Genomic DNA, 15,942 nt, shown 5'->3' with positions numbered 1-15,942 from the left:
AATAGGCACAGGGGTGGACAATCTCTAGTTTTTCTTACAGAGCCATTATTTGCTATAACAACACTGTTTCCTTTTATGTGAGTTTTATTTTCCTTAGTAATGATTATCTCGAGTCATATCTGTGCTCTCTGCCATCTAGAATTAAGGTGCCCCCAGCCTCTTTCTTCCCGGCACATCCCTCCTGTCGGTTTACATCCTTGAGCATCCCACTTATCTCAGCCAACCCTGTCGATATTTCGCACGTACGTCACCAGTTTCTGGGCAGATCAGGATATCATCCCGCCAGGAGCGTCGTTGCGCGCCGCCACCTGGCAGTGCTGTTAACGGTCTGAGAGTGTGAACGCGTGGCGGACGCCTGAGCGCAGAGCTGGAGAGGCGACCGATGACCCCGAGGAGCGGTGGCCGGACCAGCCGGGAACGGTCCTGCGGAGGCCAGGAGCACGCTGATGGCCGCTGCCGGGTGAGGAGTTCAGTCTTGCTGTGTTCCCGCAGTTTCTCTTCCGGCTTGAGCCGCGTTTCGTCACGTTTTACTGGGCCGGACCCCGCGAGGAACGATCGTTGAAGTATTTTCCCCACACACATTTTTAAATGTTTTAAGTACGATCCGCCTTTAAAAGCCTTTTACGGCCACATCACGCACAGACCCCTCTCCCGGCGTAGACAGCAACTCCTTCCCGGCCTTCGGCCCTGTATCCGCATGGCACGCCGCGGCCCTCACGCGAACAATTTGTACATATTTTATCTTCGTTCATTTCTTCACTCATCCGTAGGCACTGATCGCCCACAAGGGTTCTGGGCGCGCGGGATCCCCTCTATTCTATTCACTATAAAAGCAAACGGCTCTGCCTTCCTGGTGCCTACAGCCCAGGGGAAAGCCTGACGCCTCGACAGGCCTTGCTAAGTACTAACGACCGAGCAAGATGGCGCCGGGCGACACAGACAAGATGTCCCCCAGGGAGGGTGTGCTGGGGACGCGCCGGCCATGCAGGGTGGAGAAGCTGGTGGCCACCGGGGGGGGGGCGGGGGGGGGGGGCTCACTGCCGACATAAGTGGAAGTGGGTGGAGGAGGAGGAAGCGAATTCCAGGCAGAGGGAAAAGTCAGTGCGAAGGGTGGAACAGTTCGTAAAGTACTGCAAGAAACCCTTGCCTAGAAATGGAAGGTGAGAATCCCAGACTTGGACCCCAAGTCCAGTGCCTGCTGGGCAGCCGAAGCCATCTCATGTTTGACCCCTCTTACTGCCTACCCGTCTCCTGCCATCAGCCCCCCACTCCCTATGTGCTGCCCCCCCCCCCCAACACACATTGACTGGGAAGCAGACCTCGATTTCTTTTTAAAAAGATGTATTTTATTTATTTGAAAGGCAGAGTGAGGTCCACTCTCCAAATGATCCCAGTGAGGCTAAGAGCTAGGAACCCAGCTCTGTCCTCGTCTCCCAGGTGCAGGGACCCAAGGACTTAGGCCATCCTCGCTGTCTTCCCAGGCACATGAGCAAGGAGCTGGCCCGTAAGCGGAGCAGCCGGGACTCCAGCCTGCACTCAGATGTGATTTGCCAGTGTCGCAGGCAGCAGCTTAACCTGCTGCACCACAACGCCAGCCCCAGACTTTTATTTTCCGAGTGTAAACCTTTATGGGATATACCCTACAGATTATATAAACAAGAGAAAAACATGATTTTTAATTTATTTATGCCGGCGCCGCGGCTCACTAGGTTAATCCTCCGCCTTGCGGCGCCGGCACACCGGGTTCTAGTCCCGGTCGGGGCGCCGGATTCTGTCCCGGTTGCCCCTCTTCCAGGCCAGCTCTCTGCTATGGCCAGGGAGTGCAGTGGAGGATGGCCCAGGTGCTTGGGCCCTGCACCCACATGGGAGACCAGGAGAAGCACCTGGCTCCTGGCTTTGGATCAGTGTGGTGCACTGGCCGCGGTAGCCATTGGAGGGTGAACCAACGGCAAAGGAAGACCCTTCTCTCTCTCTCTCTCTCTCTCACTATCCACTCTGCCTGTCAAAAAATAAATAAATAAAATAAAAAAATTATAAAATGGGATTCCTATTCCCAAAATAAAAAAAAGATTTATTTATTTATTTGAAAGTCAGAGTTACACAGAGAGAGAAGGAGGGGCAGAGAGAGAAAGAGAGGGCTTCCGTCTGCTGGTTCACTCCCCATTTGGCCACAAGGGCCGGAGCTGCACCAATCAGAAGCCAGGAGCCTCTTCCAGGTCTCCGGCTTGGGTGCAAGGGCCCAAAGACTTGGGCCATCCTCTACTGCTTTCCCAGGCCATAGCAGAGAGCTGTATTGGAAGTGGAGCAGCTAGGACTCAGACTGGTGCCTATGTGGGATGCCAGCACTGCAGGTGGCAGCTTTACCTGCTACGGCAGAGCACCAGTCCCCAAAATTTTTTAAAAATAGGGGCCGGCACCATGGCTCACTTGGTTAATCCTCTGCCAGCAATGCCGGCATCCCATATGGGCGACAGGTTCTAGTCCTGGTTGCTCCTCTTCCAGTCCAGCTCTCTGCTGTGGCCCGGGAAGGCAGTGGAGGATGGCCCAAGTGCTTGGGCCCTGCACCCGCATGGGAGACCAGGAGGAAGCACCTGGCTCCTGGCTTCAGATCGGCGCAGCGCCAGCTGTAGCGGCCATTTGGGGGGTGAACCAACGGAAGGAAGCCCTTGTCTATCTGTCTCTCTCTCTCACTGTCTGTCAAATTAAAAAAAAATGTAAAAATAGGGTCTGGCACTGTGACATAGCAGGTGAGGCTGCCACCTGCAGTGCCGACATCCCATATGGGCGCTGGTTCGAGACCTGGCTGCTCTGCTTCCGAACCGGCTCTCTGCTGTGGCCTGGGTGCTTGGGCCCCTACCCCCACGTGGGAGACCTGGAGGAGGCTCCTGGCTCCTGGTTTGGGATTAGCACAGCTCCAGCTATTGTGGCCAATTGGGGAGTGGGCTGGTGGATGGAAGACCTATTTCTCTCTGCCTCTTCTCCTCTGTGTGACTCTGACTTTCAAATAAATAAATAAATCTTTAACAACAACAACAACAAAAGTAAAAATACGTTCCCCTCAGGAATGCTGCTTTCTTTCTCCTTAACAAATGGGTGTGAACGTCTAATGTCCTAGGGGGCCCAGCAGTTTAACTGGCCACTTGTGATGCACATCCCATATGGGAGTGCCAGGTTTGAGCCCTGGCTGCTCCACTTCTGATCCAGTTCCCTGCTAATGTGCCTGGGAGAGCAGCGGAGGATGACCCAAGTGCTTGGGCCCCTGCTTCCATGTGGGAGACCAGGATGGAGTTCCTGGCTCCTGGCTTCAGGGCATTGTGGCCATCTGGGGCAATGAACCAGCAGACTGAAGAGCTCTGTCTCCCCTTCCTCCAGTCACTCTGCCTTTCAAATAAGTATTTTTAAAAAATCTCATGTTCTAGAATCTCTTGATCTGTCTCTTAAAACAAGGATGCAAGATCAGAGGGGTGAGGATAGTGGAGCCAGGGCACAAATCAGCTTAGAAGTAGGTGTCAGTATGAGTATGTGACTGTTGCTGTATATGAATACAAATTAGCAACTGCAAGAAGAAAAACAGCCAGTGTGGCTTAAACTGATCAAAACTTGGAAATTTTGTTTTAGCTAAGACTCTTAAGAACAGAACATAGTCTGAAATAAGTTCATAACAAGGTCGGACCTTCCAGAAGAGGCTGACGTCAGCAAACTGAGGAGAGAGTAATAAAACAGAAGGGGCTCTTGGCTCAACCTCTGGGGAATTTTTTGTGACACTATAGCACCATAACAGCACAACCCGTCTGGATTCATGGAATATAGAGAAATAGTTAAAGATTAAGAGCATTGCAATACAGTCCAATTGCCTGTGTTTGAATCTTGGCTGAAGCCAAGATTATTAGTTACTAGTTACATGATCTGAGTCTCTCAGCTTACGTCTATTCACCTGTAAAATTGGGGATAATCATAGAATTGGTGAGAGATAGTGAAAGAAAATAATGAAAGTTCAGTGCCTGGAAAGTAGTATATGTTAGAAATTATTAGACAAGATGTGATTGAAAAAGTTACTGAAATGAGATCTAGGTCAGTAGAGTGCCTAGCCCTGGAATAGCTGTTCTGAAGGAAGCACTTTGCCCTCAGACTTAGATAATTTGGGTTATATAATGCACAAATTAGTGTGATTGGGGCTGGCATTGTGGCATAGCGGGTAAAACCACTGCCTGTTACAGTGGCATCCCATATAGGTGCTGGTTCGAGTCCCAGCTGCTCCACTTGCAATCCAGCTCCCTGCTAGTGGCCTGGGAGAAGCAGCAGAGGATGGCCCAAGTGCTTGGCTCCTGCCACCCACCTGGGAAACCTGAATGATGCTCCTGTTTCAGCCTGGCCCAGTCCTAGCTGTTGTGGCCATCTGGGGAGTGAGTCAGTGGATGAAGCGCTCTCTCTGTCTCCCTTTCTCTCTGTAACTCTTTCAAAATAAATAATTGTTTAAAGAATTAATGTGACTGATATTTATATAAGTAAATGAATGCTGTGCACCCTTTGGGTAATAGGGGAGCCATTTTCCATTGTTCTTCCCATGCAATTTATTTTTTTTTCTTTAAAGTCAGAGTTACACAGAGAGAGGAGAGACAGAAATAGAGAGAGGTCCTCTATCAGATGGCCCCAGTTGGCCGCATTGACCAGAGCTGCGCCTATCTGAAGCCAGGAGCCAGGCGCTTCCTCCGGGTTTCCCGCATGGGTGCAGGGCCCAAGGACATGGGCCATCTTACACTGCTTTCCCAGGCCATAGCAGAGAGCCGGATGAGAAGTGGAGCAGCCACTTGGGATGCCGGAAAGCGCCCATATGGGATGCCGGCGCTTCAGGCCAGGGCATTAACCTGCTGCGCCACAGCGCCGGCCCCTCCCATGCAATTTCAAAAATAAGATATGAGTAATTGATATTTTATAACGCTTATCTAAGGCATGAAAAAATACTTAGAATACTGCCATTGTTATTGATATACTTAACTCATTTAATCCTCACTTTAGTCTCCATTTTTATAACAACACTTAGCACAGAGTATTTTTTTAAAGATGTATTATTTATTGGCAAGACAGAATTACAGAGAGAGGTAGAGACAGAGAGAGGGGTCTTCCATCTGCTGGTTCACTCCCCAAATAGCCGTAATGGCCGGAGCTACACTGATCTGAAGCCAGGAGCCAGGAGCTTCTTCCAGGTCTCGTACGTGAGTACAGGGGCCCAAGGACTTGGGCCATCTTCTACTGCATTCCCAGGCCACAGCAGAGAGCTGGATTTGAAGTGGAATAGCTGGGACTAGAACTGGTGCCCGTATGGGATGCCAGCACTGCAGGCAGCAGCTTTATCTGCTATGCCACAGCACCAGCCCCTACGCAGAGTATTATTTTTAATGTACATTTGTTTTCCAGTGGATATTCAGGAATTATGATATCACAGTCCAAAATTCTGCATCTTCAACACCTTACCAAGAGCTTGGCATGCTGTAGGTGTTCAACAATTGTTTGCAGAAGGAATGTAAGCGGGTCCACTTGGGATGTTCGCACTTTTTCAGCAGACTTGTTGTTACTCAAAACTTGGGTCTTGAAGATTTCTTTAGAGACTGGGCGCTTTATTTAGAATATCTTCAATAACAGATTTTTCTTGGGAAAGAGATTAAAGTCACTAGAGTTAAGTTTGGCAGGTCAGGTGACTGAGTAATGTCATTTTTGCTCAAAAAGTAATAGGATAGTTTAAGAAAGAGAATGAGTTTTATTGCATAGCTTAAAAGCCAGTTCTAAGTTATTTCCAAAAAGTTTTGAAAAATGCTCTCATAAGGAATAAGCTTTATAACCTCTCAAGATATTACACTGGGGAGTATAAATTTTTAAATGCCTATTAGGCTATGGATGTATAAAAGACCAAAAACAAGACAAAACTCTTCCAGACCAGCATAGAAGGTAGACGTATATATAATTCAGTGTTTGAAAATCCAAACATGAAATTAGAAGGTAGTTCTTCATTTATGGAATACTACAATATCCTAGGCAGTGTGCTAGGTGCTGGAAATACAAGATACAGAAATTATAGCTTCTTGTTCTCAAGGAATTACTAGGATAGTGATAGTGACATAGTAAGTCAAGTGGGGCAAGGCCAGTCAGGAACCATTCTTAGAAAAAATCAGCTTCAGGAGGGTTTTGAAAGAAAAACGCACGAGCAGGTGGTGAACAGAGAAGTGAATACTTAAGGTTTAATCCAGTCAAAGTAATAATCCAAAGTGTGTGTGGTGAACATGGGGCAGTCAGAAACAGGTGATGTGGGGCCAGCATTGTGGCGTAGCAGGTTAAGCCACCGGCTGTGATGCCAGCATCCCATATGGGCTCCAGTTAGAGTCTCGGCTGCTCCACTGCCCATCCAGCTGTCTGCTGGAGTGCCTGGCATGCCTGCTGGAGGAGGGCCCAGAGCCTTGGGGCCTTGCATCCATGTGGGAGGCCCAGAGGGAGCCTGTTGTCATTTGGGGAGAGGGCCAGAGGATGGAAGATCTCCCTCTCTCCCTCTGTGTAACTCTGCCTTTCAAATAAATAAATAAATCTTTAAAACAAATGAACAAAAAAGAAATAGAGGACTTGAGGGTTAGTTCATAGAAGTCCTGAAGAGTGAGGCCAGATGAAACATTTCTCTCTCACATCAGAGAACAGGATTCTAGTGGCCATGTCCTCTTGAGTCACGATCATTTTCCACTGGACAGTGCCAGGAAAACATGGCCAAATTTCATTCTCTCCACTCTACTTTCATGTTTCCATGTTAACACCCTCCTGTTAGCTCAGAATAAGAGATGGAGGCAAACTAGGAAAAGGATAGCTATAATACAAGCTTGAACAGGAATCTTGCTCATCAGAAATCCCCTCATTATCCCTCATACTTTCCCCCATCCTCTTGAAGTTCTAGTACACCCGTGCTGCTGATGGTCTCGCTAGTTTCTCCAGGCTCTGTGAGGTCAGGAACGGGGCTGACTGACTTGTAATAAGCTTTTGTCATTTTCTCCAGAACTGCACCTTCCTTTATCTCCAGACTTTGGTCTTTCTCCTGAAGATGTACATTCTGTTTGGTGTCTGGGGCCGGCTGGCCTCCCTCCCTCGCCCAGGTGAGGCTATTTGGGGAGTTTCTTTAGCCAGGATGTGCCAGGATGCAGGTGGCTGGGTCACTGAGGAAGGAGCTGGGAAGTCCTGAGTGCAGTGACCCCTCAGACACCTGCTTCTTGGGTCACTAGGAGACACTTAAGTACCTCTGGCTTTATTTGGGATGTAAAATCAGTAGATCATCAGAACTCTCCTTAGGAAATGGGCCTTCTCTGCTTGGCTCCCTGCTATCCCAAGGCGATCCTTTCTTTCCCCTTTCAAGAATATTTTCACCTCTTTGTTGCCATCTTTGATGTTATGACAGACTACAATAGAATCTTTTCTTTTTTTTTTTTTTTTTTGACAGGTAGAGTGGACAGTGAGAGAGACAAAGGTCTTCCTTTACCGTTGGTTCACCCTCCAATGCCATCGTGGCTGGCACGCTGCAGCCAGCACATTGCACTGATCCGAAGCCAGGAGCCAGGTGCTTCTCCTGGTCTCCCATGCAGGTGCAGGGCCCAAGCACTCAGGCCATCCTCCACTGCACTCCCGGGCCACAGCAGAGAGCTGGCCTGGAAGAGGGGCAACCAGGACAGAATCCGGTGCCCCGACCGGGACTAGAACCCGGTGTACTGGTGCTGCAGGCGGAGGATTAGCCTAGTGAGCCGCGGCGCCAGCTACAATAGGATCTTGACAGGACAGGGCCCATAGCTCAGTTGCAAGGAGTAAGCATTCCTGATGGCAAAAAAGGAACTGGAACCTTCGTGGGTAACATTGTTGTATGAGCTGTGATTCTCAGAGGGGACTGGTATTTGGGAGAAGCAGTGAATGGTGGACGTGGGCTAGGTACAGGGTAACTGTAGGGAGGCCATCAGGCATCTAAATTCTATCGGCCATCGCTCTCCCTGCATCTGAGATTTCCCGAGCAGACTGGACTTATAAAAACACTCAAGGGCTGGCGCCATGGCTCACTTGGTTAATCCTCCACCTGTGGTGCCAGCATCCCATATGTTCTGTCCTGGTTGCTCCTCTTCCAGTCCAGCTCTCTGCTGTGGCCTGGGAGTGCAGTGGAGGATGGCCCAAGTGCTTGGGCCCCTGCACCCGCATGGGAAACCAGGAGGAAGCACCTGGCTCCTGGCTTCAGATTGGCATAGCTCTGGCTGTGGCAGCCATTTGGGGAGTGAACCAACGAAGGGAAGACCTTTCTCTCTGTCTCTCTCTCTCTCTCTCTCTCACTGTCTATAACTCTATCTGTCAAGTAAATTAAAAAAAAAAAAAAGCATTCAAAGGGTCAGTGTTGTAGTGTAACAGGTTAAGTCATCACCTGCAATGCCAGCATCCCATATGGGCACTGGTTCAAATCCTGGCTGCTCCACTTCCAAACCTGCTCTCTGCTAATGGGCTAGGAAACCAGCAGAAGATGGCTCAAGTCCTTGGGCCCCTGCACCCACGTGGGAGGCCCAGAGGAAGGTCCTGGCTTCAGCCTGGCCCCGCCCTGGCCATTGCAGCCATTTGGGGAGTAAACCAGCAATTTTTCTAATAAGTAAAAAATCACTCAAAAACATCAGTTGCCCTAGCACCAAAGCAAAATGGAATGGTCTCTTCCTGGAAGAGGTGGAAAGTTCCATGGGAAATGAGTGATCTCGGGAATCACCTTTAGGCAGGTGGCTTGTTTTGTTCCCGGACATTTTCCAGCCCCCAACTTGAGAAGTTCATAATCATTCAATCTGAGATGGAGTTGGGATTTGCTGTTGTACAAGCATTACAGCTGATTCTGGTGAAGCCAGTCCTGAATTATAATTTGAGAGGAACCTTGTTTTGAGGTATAAGTAGTAAAACACTTTTTCTCAGGAGTCTACTAACCCTAAAAGGGCCCTCAGCAGCCAGTCCTGGGGAGTTTCCAAGAATTCTGGAAGTTTAGAAAGAGAACGGTTTCCTTGGCATGATTTTTAGCAATTTGTAATTTCCATAGTAACACTAATACATAAACCAAGATTCCAAGAAAGAAGATGGGTAGAAGGAGTAATGGAAAAATCAGAGCTCTTATTGGCTCATTAAAGATCTGGCTTTGGTCCAGTCCCTTGAACCTTTTTTTCTCCAGGGCAGGTTCCTTGTTCCCTAACCTATAACTAGCTTGAATAGGCTCTGCATTGAGTCTCACAGCCCTCACCAGAGTCTTAGGCACATGTGGTTTATTTCAGGGTCCTCAGAGGAGCTATTTGAGGTTTCTCTCTGGCCAAATCAGACCCTAGTGGAGTTTGGACAACCCCTAATGGTCAACTGCAGCACCACCTGTCCAGAACCAGGGCCCGGCGGAATCGAGACCTTGTTGAAGAAAACCCAGGTGGACAAAGGGCCCCAGTGGAAGGAATTTCTCCTAGAGGATGTCACAGAGAATTCTGTCCTGCAGTGCTTCTTCTCTTGTGCAGGGATCCAGAAAGACACAAGCCTTGGCATTACTGTATATAGTGAGTGGGACTGAGGGCTGGGGAGGAAGGGAGGAGTGGGGAGCCATGACTGTGTCTTGCTGAGGGAAAACTCGAGGGCCTTCTTTTAGGGGAGAGATAAGGGCCCTTAATAAAGATGCCTGTCACCCCGTAGTGACTCTAGAGCCAGTCACACTCCGAGTTTCCTCGGTGGAGCTTTCTTCTGGGTTTTGCATTAGGAGCAGACCACAGAGAGCATCCAGACATCTCCGCTTGAGATATGGTCACATACAGAAAGCAAATACTAATCATGCTAACTTCGTAATTCCCGAACCAGAATAAAATTGGTGCTAATTATTTGCTACAAGTTCTTAGAGTTAAATATGGTTGGAGAAAGGAGGATCTTCGTGAGGCAGTTAGAGAAGTCTTCATGACACATGGGGCTCTTGAGCTCTCCTGCAGAATGATTGGGATTTGAATTGAGGATGGATGAAAGGGCCTTTCAGGCATTGGAAGACATATGGCTCTAAGTATGATGTTTGTGGGGTAAAAACTTGGTTAGCTAGGGTATAGGTTTTGTGTGATGCTAAGAAGTTCTTGATAAGCTGCAAATGCCCCTGAATACAAGCTGTCTAGAATGGCAGTGACAAAGCAAGGGACACCCCCCCCACACACACACACACAGTCCTATTTCTGGGCTCTGGCTCTGGCTACCTGTGGTAGCAGAAGCAGCCAACAGGCTGGCTCACCCCATCTAGGGCAGGGGTGGTAGCAAGCTGCCAGTCAGCTTGTTTAGGGATAGCACCTTCTGATATGTAGCACCACAGGCTCCCTGTGCTGTGCCAGGTCTTCCTGAAGGTGGGCAGCTCTCTGTGCACAAGGCCTGTCTTTTTCTCTTAAAGAGCCACCAGAGCGGGTGATCTTGGAGCTGCAGCCTGCATGGGTGGCCGTGGATGAAGCTTTTACAGTGAAGTGCCACGTGCCCAGTGTGGCACCCCTGGAGAACCTCACCCTTACCCTTCTCCAGGGTAATCAAGAACTGCACAGAAAGAACTTTCTGAACTTGGCTCTTGCCTCCCAAAGAGCCGAAGTCACCATCAGTGTCAGAGCAAAAAGGGAGAATGACAGGTGCAACTTCTCCTGCCATGCAGAACTGGATTTGAGTTCACAAGGTGGAGGGCTTTTAAATGGCAGCTCAGCCATCAAAGTACTCCGGATCTTTGGTGAGTCAGCTCTCTCTTGTGGAAGGAATCCTGGGCTCATTTATCTCATCTTGCCATGGCCTTTGGGATTAAGTTCCTGCAGGGTTTAGGGGGAGGGTGTCAGGGTCATTGAGCTGCCCCTCTACTTGGGCTTTAAACTCACTGTGGGGAAGACAGACCTTTTAGTTCCACTCCCTTCCTGCACTGTCGGGTCCTGCACAATACGTGGTTTATAACGGCTGTTCTCCCATTTTCCTTTTCCTCATGTCTTGGCAGAATTCTCGGAGAGCCCCCAGATCTGGGGCTCTTCACTTCTGGAAGTTGGGGTGGCAGAGACTGTGAGCTGTGAGCTGGCTGGAGTGTTTCCAGCCGGAGAAGTTACGTTCCACATGTTCCTGGGTGATCAGGAACTGAACCCTTTCCTCTCCTGGGAGGGTGACACGGCGTGGGCCAATGCCACCATTCGGGCCATGGAGACTGGCGCGCTGGAGCTATCTTGCCTTGTAGCTCTGGGTCTGATGGAACAGAAAACAAGACAACCAGTGCACGTCTACAGTAAGTGACCTGCTTCATTCGTGCCCCACGTGGGTCCTCTGCCATTGAAAACCTACCCAGTATGAGTGGGTGGTTCCAGCATTGACATCCCTGGTAACATTCGCCACGTACACCCTCAAGTGAACGTTAGACTTCATCTTTCTCGTGTGTGAAAACACTCTTCCAGCAGAGATGCAAGGCATTACCAGATGAGACTTTCAAATCTCCGAAACACCTTGTTGCACCTTCCATTGAGCTTTTACAGAGGCAGTAATGGTGCCCAAAGTCCTTCCCCTGTTGTCTGCCTATCCAAGGGTACCACCAGCATCAAGAGTACAGAAGTGTTCCCAGCTTGAGAAACGGGTTTTGTGTCTTTTTCCTTTCCCTATAGGCTTCCCTCCACCAGTCCTGGAGATAGAAGATTCATACCCACTGGCAGGGACAGATGTTAATGTCACATGCTCAGGGCATGTATTATCATCACCCAGCCCTACTATTCGACTTCAGGGGGCCACAGATCTCCCTGCCCCTGGGGATCCTGCCTGGCTTCTACTTACTGCCAGGGAAGAAGATGATGGCCGAAATTTCTCCTGTGAGGCATTTTTGGAGGTGCAAGGTCGGCAATTGATTAAAACCGCTGTGACCCAGCTGCATGTGTTCTGTGAGTAGAGGTCTGGATTATTCAGTTCCCATTTCTAGAGATCTTCTTGGTCAGTAGCTTCATTGTCAGAATTGCCACATTTTTCTCATTAAAAAAAAAATCAAAGGAGACAATAAAATGAAAGCTCTTCAAACTTTCCTTGCCCCTCCCTCCCCGGAAAGTAAATGGGGAGAAAGTTGAGGGGGAGATTGGGAGTGGGGGCGTGGTTAAAGTGGTCACGTGATATTAATTGTGGGCCAAAGACTGAAGGGAGCATAGAAAGTAATAGCTGGGGCCAGAGCCACGGCTCACTGCGGCGCCAGCACACCGGGTTCTAGTCCTGGTCCGGGCGCCGGATTCTGTCCCGGTTGCCCCTCTTCCAGGCCAGCTCTCTGCTGTGGCCAGGGAGTGCAGTGGAGGATGGCCCAGGTGCTTGGGCCCTGCACCCCATGGGAGACCAGGAGAAGCACCTGGCTCCTGGCTTCGGATCAGCCCGGTGCGCTGGCCACAGCGGCCATTGGAGGGTGAACCAACGGAAAAGGAAGACCTTTCTCTCTGTCTCTCTCTCTCACTGTCCACTCTGCCTGTCAAAAAAAAAAAAAATAGCTGGAAGTTTTGAAAAGTAGAAAAATCCTTCTCTTGAATTCACCCCTATCCAGCTCCTCACCTTCGGAACAGCAAAGATGGGAAGCAGGGGCCCAGGTTCACCACTGACAGCAGTGTTAGCATTTAGTCTGATCCCTAAAGATGCCCTAGGCTGTATCTCTGACTCCTTGGACACAGGGAAGAGAAGAAATAAGGGTTGGCTCGAGGCAGAGAGCTGATAGGCCTTCCTTGGGGAAAGGAGTTGTTGTGTGGGGGGAACAGCATTTGGGTTGAGGGAGGAGGTGACAAGTATGAAGGTGAGAAGGGAATATGGCACACTGAGCTTAGGTCTTTGTTGGGGGGGGCTTTCTTTTTTGTAGATGAGCCACGGTTAGAAGAATCTAGTTGCCCTAGCAACCAGACATGGGTGGAAGGGATGGAGCAGGTGCTTGCCTGTGTTCCGAAGGGAAATCCAACCCCGGCCCTGGTGTGTACTTGGAATGGGATCATCTTCGACCCAGAAGTGCCACAGAAGGCAGCCAAGAACCACACTGGAATCTACTGCTGCACGGCCACCAACAAGCTGGGTTCTGTCAGCAAAGACATTGCTATCGTTGTTGAAGGTAATACTGCCGGGTCAAGGCTGGGTGTCTCCCGCGGTTGGGGATCCTTATCCAAGCATGGAAGGGAGAAAGGTGTTACTGGGCTGGGGAGGATGGGACTGAGAAGTGGGCTTGGTGAGTCGGGGCGGAGTCATTGTTCTCAAACCCTCGAAATTCTTTGTCGTCTGTGCTTGAACAGGACTGGAGGAAGGAATCAGCTCCAGCATCTTCCTTATCATTATTGCCGCCCTGGGAGTGGGCGTGATCACCATCGCTCTGTATCTGAACTACGGGCCCTGCAAAATAAAGAGGAGGAGACTGCGCTACAGGCCGAAAGAGGGCAAAGAGGAGGAGAGCCAGCTTGCTGCTCAGCAGGCAGAGAAGTGCAGCCCACGTAATTGTTGACTCAGAACGGCTCTTTGTGGAACAAGACGTCTACTACTGTGGTCTCCCAGCGAGGGAAGAGTGGATGGAAGAGAAAGAACCAGAATGTGAGACTACGTTACTTCGTGTTCTGCTGTCCCATGAAACAGCGTTTCAGGCCCCCACGTCCCTAGTGTCCAGTCCATAAGCCCGCTGTTCTCCTTTGAGTTCCTCTGCTCACTGGGGATCTCACTCTCAGTGTTCAACTAGTGTGGTCTCTTGCATCCTGCTGTGTGCTTAATGAGTTCACTCTAAGATTAGAAAAAAAAATCCCTCCCTTACCTCATCATTCCCACTTTCTCCCAACACCAGACTAAAGGGATCATCAGAAGTATCATGGAAGAACGACTCTTTTCTCATGGTTTCCTGGTGACTGAGAACTCATTTTCTTAGCCTGAGAACAGATCTTTGAAGGAGGCGAGTACCAAACCTAAAGGATAAGAACCAGAACTCTGGGTCCATTTCCGCCTTCTCGCCTCCCTGCCCTGTGGTTCTGGAATGCCAGCTCCAGAAGCAGAGCTGAGCTTGCGGACACCAAGTGTCTGTGGCTGCTCAGGCGTCAGCGGTGGGCCTTGGGGGGGATAAAAACCCCAAGAAACTCCACGCTGCGTCAGAGCTTAGCATTCTCTCCCCGAAATGAAAGAGGGTTCTTCCTTGAATTTGGCCTTATAGGTTAAGGGCTCCAGACTTCTCTCAATTCTTTTCCATAAACGATTACAATCATCTCCGAGTTCACTTTTGACCTTTTTTTCTTTTTACCTATATGGGTTCTTGGGTGGGAGTTCCAAACGTCTACTCACCCTTTCCATAAAGAAGCAGGTAATTTGATCAAAGACTATTTAAATGAGAGGAATCCTCTTGTGACAGTGTCCCCCGGGTGATTTTGATTCAGCTTCTTTCTCTTGTTGGAAGTTTCTTCACCCGTGGAGAAGGCATGAAGATGGATGAAATCTGTTCTTTTCTCCCAAATCAGTCATGAAATGTTCATGGGAATGTTGGCTGTGGTAAAAATAAAAACGATTACTTTTGAATCTGAATGTATTTTTCTTTTGTGTCATTGTTGAGGTATTAAAAAAATATGTTCATCTGCTTGAAGGGCAGAGCAACAGTGAGACAGACCTTCCATGCGAGTGTAGTGTGCTTCCCACCCTCCAGAACTGAGCACTGGGGGAAGGAAGGAAGCCGGCCTAAGAGAGGGGGGTGTCGAGCAGGATGAAATGTGCCAGGCCTGCATTGTTACACGTCTGCAACCCCTCCGGGGCCCAGCACCCTGACCTGAGAACAGTGGATCTGAGCTTCCTACTTCCAAGAGAGGGAGCTGGAGGCTTGGCCTGTGGTGCCTTTGTGTCACAGAGCAAACCAAGCGGTTCTGCAGGCCCAGGTCCCCAGGTCAGCGGCTGTGACTGAGAAAGGACAAGGAGCTTCCTCAGGGCTTGGTCTGGCTGCATGGGACTCCTTGTTTGGGTTTCCAGGATCATGGTGCTTAGAGCTCAGTAGTTTGAATTAACCGGTTTGCAAGGTTCTTCCTCTTGTAGATTCAGAATCTTCCATTTCCTTCCCCAGGAATCCATAAAATGGGGTCAGACAGCCCCTCCTTATCAGTTCTTTTAAAATAAATTATTTTAATTTTGTTTGAAAGGCAGAGAGAAAGCACTTCCATCGTCTGGTTCACTCCCCAAATGCCCATGACAGCCAGGTCTGAGCCAGGCTGAAGCCAAGAGACAGGAAGTCAACCTGGGTCTCTGGTACGTGTGGCAGGGACTCAAGTACTTAGAAATTTGATTAGCCGAAGTACCTCAATGAGGGAATCATACAGGGTTTGTCTTTCTGTGACTGGCTAATTAGGAAAAATATTAAATGGTCAGAATTAGAAACAGGAGTGCCACAATTGGCCAAGGCTTGCATCTCCTTTTGCCTGTAATTTTTTTTTTTTTAAAAAGATTTTATTTGAGAAGTAAACTTATACAGAGAGAGGTCTTCTATCCGCTGGTTCACTCCCCAGATGGCCACAATGGCCGGAGCTGCGCCAATCCAGAGTCAGGGACTTCTTCCCACATGGGTGCAGGGACCCAAGGACTTGGGCCATCTTCTACTGCTTTCCCAGGCCATAGCAGAGAGTTGGATCAGAAGAGGAACAGCAGGGACATGAACTGGTGCCCACATGGGATGCCAGTGCCACAGGCAGAGGCTTAGCCCACTACACCATAGTGCCAGCCCTCTTTTGCCTTTTTTTTTTTTTTTTCACCAACACAACACAAGCAGCTGTGGGGACCTGTATCTCATTTTGTGGTCCTTAACATAGTGGTTCTGGGCCGGCGCCGCGGCTCACTAGGCTAATCCTCCACCTAGCGGTGCCAGCACACGGGGTTCTAGTCCCGGTCGGGGCGCCGGATTCTGTCCCGGTTGCCCCTCTTCCAGGCCAGCTCTCT

General features: G+C 49.5%; 1 protein-coding gene across 3 annotated transcripts; it reads left to right on the top strand.

The window, feature by feature from the left end:
- Positions 1 to 210: 210 nt before the first annotated feature.
- Positions 211 to 14,544, top strand: LOC100355821 (intercellular adhesion molecule 5). 3 transcript variants are annotated; one of them, XM_008271701.5, is made up of 8 exons: positions 211 to 460; positions 7,031 to 7,127; positions 9,303 to 9,569; positions 10,430 to 10,750; positions 11,006 to 11,284; positions 11,655 to 11,924; positions 12,869 to 13,111; positions 13,290 to 14,544. In XM_008271701.5, the coding sequence occupies exons 1-8, from the start codon at positions 383 to 385 to the stop codon at positions 13,493 to 13,495; spliced, it is 1,761 nt and encodes a 586-aa protein (XP_008269923.1). In that variant the 5' UTR covers positions 211 to 382; the 3' UTR covers positions 13,496 to 14,544. The 3 variants fall into 3 exon arrangements, with proteins under 3 accessions (XP_008269923.1, XP_008269924.1, XP_051681778.1); XM_008271702.4 differs by lacking the exon at positions 7,031 to 7,127; XM_051825818.3 differs by lacking the exon at positions 10,430 to 10,750.
- The last annotated feature ends 1,398 nt before the right edge of the window (positions 14,545 to 15,942 follow it).

Source organism: Oryctolagus cuniculus, chromosome 17 (assembly GCF_051225735.1).
Source record: "Oryctolagus cuniculus isolate XC-2025 breed Fujian yellow rabbit chromosome 17, ASM5122573v1, whole genome shotgun sequence".
Classification (NCBI taxonomy): Eukaryota; Metazoa; Chordata; class Mammalia; order Lagomorpha; family Leporidae; genus Oryctolagus; species Oryctolagus cuniculus.
The sequence above is the reverse complement of the archived record's forward strand: the minus strand, read 5'-3'. Positions and strand labels throughout refer to the sequence as shown.